Source organism: Homarus americanus, unplaced genomic scaffold (assembly GCF_018991925.1).
Source record: "Homarus americanus isolate GMGI-L3 unplaced genomic scaffold, GMGI_Hamer_2.0 scaffold40856, whole genome shotgun sequence".
Taxonomy (NCBI): domain Eukaryota; kingdom Metazoa; phylum Arthropoda; class Malacostraca; order Decapoda; family Nephropidae; genus Homarus; species Homarus americanus.
In genome coordinates, this window is record NW_024734615.1 from 7,655,657 (window position 1) to 7,667,736 (window position 12,080).

Here is a 12,080-nt window from a genome sequence, read left to right on the forward strand (position 1 = left end):
TTGGTGTCACAAAGTAAAAAAAAATTGGAAAACGTAATTTAATCTGAGTTAATAGATCGAGTGTATGTACCTAACCTAACCTAACCTCGACTAGTATTTGGTGGCACGAAGTCACAAAAAATGGGTAAACTTAATTTAATCTGAGTTAATAGATCGAGTGCATGTACCTAACCTAACCTAACACAACTCAGATTAAATTAAGTTTACCAATTTTTTTGTGACTTTATGACACCAAATAATAATCGAGAAGTGATTCACGGCCCGATTTACGCTTGTAGGACCATCGTTTGACTTCATTGCGACTACATTTGGGTAATTACTCGCTCCCTCGGTACATGCACGCAATCTATTAACTCAGATCAAAGTAAGTTTTCCAATTTTTTTTTACTTTGTAACACCAAATACTAGTCGAGAAGTGATTGGCAGTCCGATTTATTCATGTAGGACCATTATTTGACTTAATTGCGGCTACATTTGGGTACATTTGGGTAATTAGTCGAACCGCATCACATCACTGCTGTCAACAAACTTAGATGTTTTCCTATCATTGTAAGTCCCTTGCTACATTCATGACTTATTACTTCCAGCTTGGTCTGAAGAGTCGCAGCCTTTAGTATCTTCTTCGGTGTAGCATAGGAAGCTGAAGAATCAACAGAACGCATTGATGCCAAGATGAAAAGAATAACGAAAGAATGGCACAAATACACATGGATGAAGAAATAGTGGAAGGAAAGATGCAGGCTTGTTGGAGATGCAGGAGGAGGGAGGTTTGTTACGATCAGTGAATGAGAATACAGTAGGTCTCTGCACATCTCCAAAATGGCTGCCCCAGATGACTCCCAGGGGCATGTGATTTAAATTTTAGCCGGGATCCAAATTTGTTAGGTTGTTCAGTTAGGTTCCGTTGTTAGGTTAGGTTAGCTAGGGTAGGGTAAGTTAGGATTAAGTTAGCATCAGTGAGGTTAGTTAGGTTAATGGACACTACAGTGTAAATAATCCAGTAGACCAACTCCAGCTTGGTTGACTACATACTATAGTAACACCAGAAAAACAAAGTGAAGATAACAAAGACACAGTATCAGTAAATATACAAAATCACTGTAGATTACTCCACTATTAACGACTATAGTACATGAAAACCTTGAGAGCAAAGCCTTGAACAATGAGGAAGACAAGAAAAATGCACATCTAGAGAATAGAAAATAAAAGTTATGTTACAATACAGCATTAGCAAAACTTTACATTCCAAATCATGCAAATGTTCACAGCAGTCAGGTGGACTCCCCAGTTTATATATTTAAATCATTCTAAGTTCAATTTGTTCAATAAAACAATGTACAAAGATATATCATTGATTAATATTTATTTTAGTTTTATTCTTTCAATGCAAATATGTAAATTGCAAACTTTAGGCTTTAAACAGAATTTACTTACTGTAGTTATAAAATGAAAATGGAGATTATTTCTTAAAAATTTCAACAGCATACATATATATATATATATATAAGAAAAATGTCAGAGTACAAGTTTTACTCAATGCATTATTACACTGAAGTATAAGCAGAATAAGTGATCAAAGAGATAAATACACGATACGTCTTACATGACACTATACAGTAAGTGTCTTTGATTTAAGTCATAGATTATTTGTCAAGTGGAATTGAGTCATTAACATGGCCTGACTCACAATACCAAAAGAACTATGGGTAGGATATATGCACTGGCACTGGTTGATTAATTACAGTACTAATCTAATCAATGGGCAAAATGTCTCATAGAGTGAGCATAAGAACTCATCATCTGTGTCATGTAATGGTGATATGCCTTTGGTATTTATAGCAATATTAGTGTACTTAAAAAAAAATTAACCCGGATTTAAAATGAAGACTAAGAAAGTCTGAATTTGTGCTACCAGTGACCCTTTGCAAAAATCCACCAAAACCACCATAACAGAGACAACCAGTCATAAAAATACAGTACTCTATAGTGTATACAACTTACAATAATCTCAGTTAATTGCAATTACTAAACTATCACTGAGACAAAATAATGAATAGGCTGCTATCCTCATAACTACCTCATGAGAGCTACATCTAGGTTTAAGTCAGATAGTTAAAGAAACATCAAAAAAAGCATTTCAATCACAGCCCTTTTTAACACATATTCATAGGTAGCACAAAATATTTTATTAATTCCCTCTCCTTACAGACTTCAATAGCTAATTTTAGTTTTAGTTTAACAAATTTATTGACAAAGCTTGGAGTACAGTTTGCCTATTCTGAGTAATTCAGTCACGTTTTGACACTGAGGGTGGTATCACTTCTCACTGCCACGCAGGACAGAGTAGCTAAGACAGAATCTACTTACCAAACTTTGATTATAACGATCATGTCAGCATCACTCCTTTACATACAATACTTATATGTGCATAACAACTTCTCATGCATAAGTACATACTCAAATCTAGAATCCTAAAATAATATGTACAGCTGTAGTATTTAGTCCAACATTATAATATGCTCTACGTTTGTAAGAGAGTGCAACTCACGTGTAGTTATGCATGTATGCACTCACACACATAAAGTCTATTCTACAGAAAAGAGAAAAACACAAACAATAATAAGACACACAGCACAGTTTCCTAAGTATGAACTAAAGTATAAGACAACTGAGTCGTTGGCTTTGGTTACTCATGAAAGTACAGCAGTAAAATGTCAAGAGTTAGAGTACAGTACAGTATTTGGTTTTCCTAACTTCTACTCTTATTCCTACATGCTTTCCCCTTTTATAAACTTAATTCCTCAACTTTTATACCTTTCATCCCACAATCTAACAGCTGAATCCCAATAAGTGACCTAGTTTCATTTATATGGTCCTAAGCTAATGTGCTAGGTTTCAACAAATATCTACTGTATGTACAGGTAAACCCCGAGATGCAAAATTTCACTTGAACGATGGTTATAAATTAACACCATCTCCCAATATATGATCAAAACAACTCGCTTTAATGATAGTCATTGGTCAGAATTTTTTCTCTCGTGCAAACTATGGGTTGTTTATACTGAAATTAATAGCCGTCTTACAAGAATTCCAGCAATGCAAATTACATTTTTCTACATCAAGTCAGTACCATTTTATAAGAAAATGATATTTAACCCTATGCACCATACATCTCTACCTTCACTTGTCAGCCTACCCACACGCTGCCACAAGGCCAACCCACACACTACAGCCCTGTGTCTGGTTCTTTGTCGAGTGTAAAACCCACTATCTCATGATTCCACGATTATTGGCCAGCATCGTACATTGTACTTATCATCGGTGATTTTTTTGTTTTTGTTTTTACTTATACAGCAAGAGAACAGCACTAACATTTAGATTGAACTGTCTTATAGTGACTGTGAAGTGATATTTTCTGTGACTGTAAGGTGCGCCGACTCTGTTGTTTTGAAAATGTTAGCAGTGTCGGCCACTATCGTTGTTTTTGGTAAAATTGTTCGCTCAGTTTATTTGACAAGTGCTTTTGTTCTGTTTTTGTGAAGTGAGCAGTGTAACTTTGGAAAAGTCTGGGAAATCCAAGGCATCCAAGACAACCGTGTCTCTGAGATGAAGCTTGACATTGTTAAGCAGCATAAGACTCCCCAGAGGCTGTGTAAGAGTCAGAGTGACGTCTCCACTCTACCAACAAGAGTCCCCTTAGCCTCGAAGGGGACTTGTGATGATGACCATAATTACGATATTTCACCTAGCGATGGGTTTTCAAGAACGTAACCCCATCATATCTCGGGGGTTGCCTGTACTTCTGTTGATCCCCTGTAACAAAACTATATAAATGTGGGGATGCTGCTACCAGTGGCTTTCTTCAGAAAAGTACGAAATAGCAAACATGATAAATAAAAGCCATAAAATGAAATAAATGTTGAAATGACACACACAGGGATAAAAGTAGACATACTGTATTTACCAAACTATATTACAAAAACTATCCTTTGATAATAATCTCTGACAGACACATGATATTCTTCAATGAAAAGAAGCAATCATGCTTCCCTGACTTGATACAGTACTTAAAATGTATGGAAAAATGGTGCCCATGGACCAAACTAATGGTGTAGAAAAGAAAAATAAGAAACATTAATGAAAAATAAACTGAAACAGTGAAGCAATACTGTATAGCAGGGTTTTCTTTTAAAGTGCATCTGTAATTAGTAGTATTTTTAAATTCTCTCTTGTTTTCAATCATTTGATATAAGATAATATACGCATATAGCTGGAAATAAATTGTACTGCATATTCTCAATTATTTGTTATTACTGTACGTCCTTTTAAACGTAGCATTTCATCTGGACTTTTGTCAACTTGGAAAATTGTTACTGGACATTCACTAATAGGAATTGAATAACCCTGCTTTCGTGTACTGCATCTTGAAGATAGTACATAGCTCATTAGGTTAGGTTAAGTTGGACTAGGTTTGGTTACATTAGGTGAGGTTACGTTGGTTTTAGGTTATGTTTGGATAGGTTAGGCATCTTAGGTTTGGTAAGATATAGATTTGGTTAGGTAAGGTTAAGCTTCTCAGATTTGGTTAGGCTTCTTAGGTTAAGTTAGTTACATTAAGTTGATTTTATATTAGGTAATTTGTGATTAAATTTTTACAAATTGTCCCATAATTTATAAAAAAAAATCCCCGAAAAAAATAGACAAATTGCATTAAAAATCAGACAAAAATTCTGTTTTGTTTTTTTACAAATTTGGTTGATTATTTTTCACATAACACTTTAAAATTTTTCCAAATACAGTATGCATGAACATATTCCACAAAATGCCCAACCTAAAACAAACCTAACCTAAGCTATCTTAACCTAAATTAACCTAGTAAGCTTTAACCTAACCTAATCAAACAAGGTAAGCTATCTCACCTAACCTCCCAAAATTCACAAATTGCCTAGAGGAAAGGTGCTGGCCAGTATAGACATAACCCACTACACACATGACTAGATAATAATAACTTAACAACTGGCAACCCCCTCCCCTCTCTCTCTCTTGTAGTGTAGTATCACTATACTGTACCTTTATTCTTTGGAAATACTGTATGAAAGAAAGTTTATCGATCAACCTAGTGGGTTATGAGTTAGTCACATCCACAAGATAATTAGTGTTTAAATATGAAGGACTGGCAGTGATGAAAACTCTATAGTATTTCAATTCTTCGGCCAAGTGTCTTTATACATAGTACTGTACTTTATTATAGATCAGCAAAGGAATTACTGTACTTCACATGCTTGAGCTCCAGACTGTCAATCATCAAAACCCCTACCAAGGTTGTTAAAATGGTACATTTTAATTCACATTGAATTCTAGTTAAAATTGCAGATGTGAATTCCATGAATACTGAGGTCTACCTATATACAGTCCAGGTATCCCTGAGTTTCAGAAATTTACATTACAGTACAGTAATGCAATCTGAAAGGTACAGAATGAGTTTAGAGATATGGAAGAAAAATTTGCATTAATGGAATATCCTCGAAGTTTCTAGAGTTAAAAAATATGAGGATTTTGTTTTTAAATCTTGTTAAATTACATAATTTCAATAAACAAAAAATAAATTAAAATATACAGAACTACATACTGTATAAAGACATTTAGTCTAACTGTAAACTAAAATGACATACTGGTACTGAATATTACTGGACTGTACAGGTAAAAGTATTATAGCCATCTTGGCTGACAGGAATAGCACAGGGAGGCTGACACAGAACTGGGTGGGTGGCAGCACTGTGCCACTTACTCACAGTAGCATTTTTTTTTTTTTTTTGAGTTGTGATGTTTTATGACTGAGAAGTTGCTGTTGTCCTATTTGGCCTTTGCTGACTGTATATTACATGTACTGTATTACTTGTAACTATGTTAATTGGTGGTTAACTTTTATTTTAAGAAAAGCAAAAAATTAGCTTATGATTTCTTACCAAAGCTAATGGATGAGGTGATCGATTAATTTGAAGTTTAGGGATGTCATTTTATTTAAAACTAACCTCCCAAATGTAACCTACTGAATTGGCCTCTTATTTCTCTTCAATACCTCCATAAAAAAAGAGAAGTACTGTACCTGTACTGTAATATGTTAATAGTACACAGTTTATAAACAATATATTATTTTTTTTTTAATTAAATGTACTGTATACTGTACTTGAAAACTCTTCAGTTAATAGGTTTTGAGTTATGGACAACATTTTAGGACTTGAGGGATCACTGCACTTATTTGTGGCAAACAAAATATACTTCCATGACTTGATACAGATGGACAAGCTTAGATAGTGTAAAGAAATAATGCCTCCATGGACTGATATGAAAAGATGTGATATAGAGCGAAAGAGGTGATGGCCACACGCTGCAACTCTCACAACAATGTCATTTATCAACATAACATCTAATTTTTATGACTGAAATAAAGAGAACATAGTTTTACAATACAGAAAAAACATTAGAACATGGATTAATAACGTGATTTTCCTTTTTGTTGTTGTAACTAATATTTTACACTTTCTACATCAAGGAAATTATTAAACTATAGTTCATGACAGTGATAGTAAGTTCCATATTCCCATTACTAATCACCAATAACAAACATTAGCCGTGACAGCAAGTAGAAAAAATAAATAAACTGAAATTAATCTTAAACAGTACCACAGTCTGTACAGATTTTCTCTTAGCAGAATGAGCTGAGACACATGACACATTCACTCAAAACACAGCAAAGAAAAACTGTTCCCGATGGCACGCTCACACCTTCCTTTTCAAAACCTTTATCTATGAACTCTCAGCTACTGGAACAACACAATACATGTGTATAAATAAACTCTTAATAACTTTATAAGAACACTGATCACTGAAAGATATAACAAATATATCAAATTCACGTCCAAAACAAATTTGTTTTTAAATACTAAATACAATACAGTACTCTCAAGCCTAAAACAGTATTAGTAGAAGGAAAGTATGAACACTATGGAAGAAGTGGCCAGCTAATACAATAAGAACACCTCCCCCTCCCCCCCAAAGAAGATATGAATAAATGCAATAAATAAAAGACTTGGAAAAAAAGGCATCAATAAGGTATACTGTACACATGTTTGAACTAAGAAGAGCAGTACTGTATACTGTATTATGGAAACTCAGGCCCAAATGGCTAGCTCTACAGAGACAAGAAAGCCAGCCATTAGAGAAAGAGAAGAAAATAATACTCTTTAATAGAAAACAATACAACGATTACCATACAGTATGGTAATACATGATGTACTAAATGTACATAGTAACTAAAATATATTTCACACTTCTACATCAATGATCCTGAGAAATTTATTCCCAATACCTCATGATAAGAAAGTGAGCATCTGAGGCTGTACAATAATGATAAACACCTGGACAGTCAATATACTCTTCCTTCATTATCACATGATATAAACTGAAGCTCAAGATCTACAATAATAGTACAAATATCCTTTAAACTACGCGGATTTAAGCATCACGACCTGCGCCCCTCCGCGGACTGCACTACAGGTTGCATGGGGGCAAAAGAGGTTGTGTATGCACGTCTGACATATCCACTACTGGCTGCGAGTGTGTTGCCCTGAGTGCTACGGAGTGTTGGCAGCAAGACACTCCATCCCAGAGACTCAGAATATGCACCCATGGTTTTCATATTTCTTATTTTATAATTTTATATTATATTTTGTTTATATCTAAGTCACATTAGAGTATTGAAATAACTTTTACACAACTTTTACAGTTTCATTATATATAACAATGGCAACATGCATTACCATCTCTCGCAGGTCACAGCTGACTGACATGTCAGCCAGCTGCCTCCGGACACACTTCTCAGAAAAATGGGCGTCTTCAACAATTATTCGACTCTATAAAAACAATGTGGTTTAAAAATAAAGAAAATATAATAAATAACTATAAAATAAGAAAAATGAAGAGCATGTTTGTGTGTGTGTGAGAAGTGAACGTGTGTTAGGAGTGAAGCCAAGAATATCAAAAGGGGGGTCCAAGAAGTTGTGGGTGAGGGAACAAGGAGAGCACAGTGAGCCCACTCAGCTAGGGGGCTGGGGGGGTGCTGTAAGTTGCCCTCAGAATTATTTTTTTAAATCTGACCAATATCATGGGCATTTTGAAGCCATGAACACCAGATATTATTAGATATTCTGAGGTCAATAGTAATTATTTTTTATTATACCAAAATGCCTGAGTACAATACTGAATTAAAGAAAAAGTATTGAAATTTTCTGATGGAAAGGGGAGGTCCGGATCCCCAGGAACCCCAGGTGTGTAGGTGGTGGGCTATAACTACCGTATGTTTCTGATTCACCAGCCTAGCCATCACGTTTATTGTTGGTTTTAATGAAATGTAAAAGTTGTCAAAAAAACCATTACAATACTCTAATATGGTTTAGAAATAGAGAAAATATAATATATAACAAGAAAAAGAAGAGCAAGGGTGTGTATGTGTGGGGTGTGTATGTGTGGGGTGTGTATGTGTGGGGTGTGTATGTGTGGGGTGTGTATGTGTGAGGTGTGTATGTGTGAGAAGTGAATGTGTATGGAGGCAGTTCTAGCCAAGGTCTTGGCTATAAACTACGTGGCCAACTCAGCAGCCTCGTTTATTGTTACCTGTACTTGTAATAAAAGTATAAAAGTTGTGAAAAAATCATTACAGTACTCTAATGTGGCTTAGAAATATGAAAAATATAATATAAAACTATAAAATAAGAAAAATAAATAGAAATATGGGAAGTAAATGTATTATGGAGTGCTTTTTTTTGGGGGGGGGGGGGCAATTATGGCTTCCCGTAAGTGAACATCGCAGTTTTGGGTCTTCACGGGGTGTTTTCATTAACCTAATCCCTGCATTGTTTAAGGGATATGTGTATATCTATTGTTAGTACTGACTACTGAACAACCTACTTCTACATCCATCTCAGTGGTTATATAAAATCCTAAAGGCTCTACACATAACTTATTGAAGAGTAACAAAACAATATATAATAATGAAAAAATGGACAAAATCAAATTGCCTCTCTCTACATTCTCTCGTCTATTAATTGTAACCACTGACTATACAGAACTTAACATAACATAACATAACATAACTGACAGACACATTAAGTGTATCACATTTGTCACATTGTTTTATGGAGTTGAAAGCACCAACTGGCTAACTAGCCATCTGAACATTATACATAATTCAATCATATTGTGTGGACACTGTATATTATAAAGCATTCAAGGGGTTAACAGATTTATATAAAAGAACATATGGATGCCAGGAACTTGTAGTAATTAATTCTGTAATCCAAACTCATACATCTGAGATGTTTCATTTACTTCCACTTAATCGAAATTTATTAATATCCTTAAATGCATACTTTAGGGTATATAAACATATGTATGTACAGTATATGTATTCTACTATAATATACTGTATATTGCATGTAGTATAATTATGACATTTTTTAAATGACCCAACAGGCAGGAAATAAGATGGGCAAGATGAAAAGGTATACAGTATACATATACACACACACACACATGAATATGAATGAATGCATCATTAAGGTAATTAACAAAATTCGACTGTGGTCAGACCTCAGTCATCCATGGACTCAAGATATGCACTAGGAACACGGCCTTTCTGGTTACCACGCTTAGCAATAACAAAGTCAGACGCCTGCCCAGTTTTTTCACAATACAATACAACCTGTCAAGTAAAAAATAAAAATTAGTCAGGCAGTACAGTCCTTCTCCCAATAATTTTAATTTTTTTTTTAAATGAGTGACATCTATACCTGAATTCTCTGATGAAGATAACTCCAGTCATATTTCTATCTTATCTTTTTGGGAATAAAAAACTTCTAACATTCTAGGAAATTTCTACTGCCACACTTAGTGGATTTAAATTCAGATTAAATTTTCCAGAAAACATTGTTTGATACCACTCACCTCATTCATCATAAGACTCATTTCATCTCTGTTTGTTGCATCATAATCACAAACTACTTTTGCCCGCCTCCAAGAGCCTTCTTCATCTGCATCTTTGGACCCATTCTCTTTGGCAGTGGATGAGACTTCTGGAGCAGCAGCTTTAGCTTCCGTGGTTGAAGTAGTTGCTGGTCCAGTAGTGTCCTCAGTATTCAAGGAGAGGCTATAGGCAATAAGAAGACTTTGTTAACATAAATTCTTGGTAAAATAAGAAATAAAAGTTTGATCATGAAAACCCACTTTACAAAAGAACCAGTGAAGAGCGACTTAAGTTTCCAAAGTAAACCCCTAACTTGACAGCCACTGTTCAGAGAGAGTAACTAGAAATCACAATTTGCTCTTAGACATTGGAGTATGATGGATCATAATGTTACACAGCTCTCTCTTTCTAATACAGACTGCAACTCACTTGACAATATCATATACCGTATTGGGTTCATAGCACCAACCTCCTCACTCCAAACAACCTCCAAAGACATGCCTTTGTTATAATATGAATTATAAGGACCAAACCCTTGCTTTATGACTGACGTGCGCCGACAAAACTTAAGTGTTATTAATGAGATGTACGGTAGTTCAATTTCCACATCTCCAAATTGATCAGATTATAAAAAGCAATTACTGTATGTATAAAAGCATCCACTGATTAAAAATGCCATTGAATAAATAACCCATTGCATAATTTCCAGAATTCTGGCCAAATTTACTCTCATTTTGTTTTGTGGCATCTTTTAGTTCTGTACCCATACTTTGTAGGGTTGTACCCACAAGCTATTTTTGTACTTACAAGCAGAATTACTGAAGGGGTGTCATACTCCCCTGTGTGACATCACTGCCCGTATAAATGAACTAGTGATCAAAACGAATACTGAAAATTACAGTACAGTGATTTCTGCTATAACGCGTGTTTTGATAACGCGAATTTGCTCTAACGCGATTTATGAATTAGGAACGATATTTGTATAACGCGATTTTTGCTTACTATTTCTCCAATTTTGTGGTACAGTGGGGTATGCTATAACGAATCTAATTGGTTTTAGAACCTTGTTCATTATAGCATTCGTTCGTTATAGGATTAATCCGTTCCAGGCCCCCAAATACAACTACTTAACACTGAAAAATATACAGTATTACCCCGCCTAACGCGGTTTCACTTAACGTGTTTTATCATATACGCGGTGCCTCGCCAGAGCTGAACTTTCACTTAACACGGATTTTTTCCACATATACGCGGTGAGTGTCCGGCTCGAGATGCTATTTTTAGATTTGCCCCACCCACCCGCCACCCTGCCTGACTGCCTGTTTTAGCTCATAAAATTCATACAAATTACCCGGCCAGAATATAATTTACATTACTGGAATTCTTATAATTTGGTGATCATTTTGAATATAAACATCATATATTTTGCATTAGACATACAAATTTGAGATAACATTTTTTCTCTGGGTAACTATGTTATCTTTTGTGCAAAATATATGACATTTATATTCAAAATATTCCTGGTCTTACAAGGAATCCAGCAATGTCAATTATATTATCCTAACTTTAGTTTGAGGTATTATTTATTACAAAAAAGTTAAGTATTCTGGTTTTCCCACACATCTCCTTGGGACGGTTGGTGGAGGGTGGGGGGGAGGGAGGGACCGACCGACCATCTGTTACCCCGTGAAGAATATTTTTTTTTTTTATTAACTGAAGATATTTGTTTTAGCTCATAAAATTCATACAAATTACCCGGTCAGAATATAATTTACATTGCTGGAATTCTTATAATTTGATGATCATTTTGAATATAAACATCATATATTTTGCATTAGACATAAAATTTTTAGATAAAATGTTTAATCTGAGTAAGAATGTTATCTTTTGTGCAAAATATATGACGTTTATATTCAAAATATTCCTGGTCTTACAAGGAATCCAGCAATGTCAATTATATTATCCTAACTTTAATCTGAGGTATTATTTAATACAAAATGTTAAAATCTAAATTTTTCACCCACTCTTCTCTTGAAGGGATGATTGGTGGGGGGTGGGG

General features: G+C 34.8%; 1 protein-coding gene across 4 annotated transcripts in view; it reads right to left on the reverse strand.

Moving 5' to 3' along the window:
• Window positions 1-1,346: 1,346 nt before the first annotated feature.
• The window catches only part of LOC121870412 (endophilin-B1-like), a gene marked incomplete at its 5' end in the record, with an annotated part of 148,037 nt that continues 137,303 nt past the window's right edge, over window positions 1,347-12,080 (reverse strand). For all 4 annotated transcript variants that reach the window (XM_042372253.1, XM_042372252.1, XM_042372251.1 and 1 more), the window contains 2 exon segments: window positions 1,347-9,760; window positions 10,003-10,204. In XM_042372253.1, coding sequence (XP_042228187.1) covers window positions 9,650-9,760; window positions 10,003-10,204 — 313 coding nt within the window.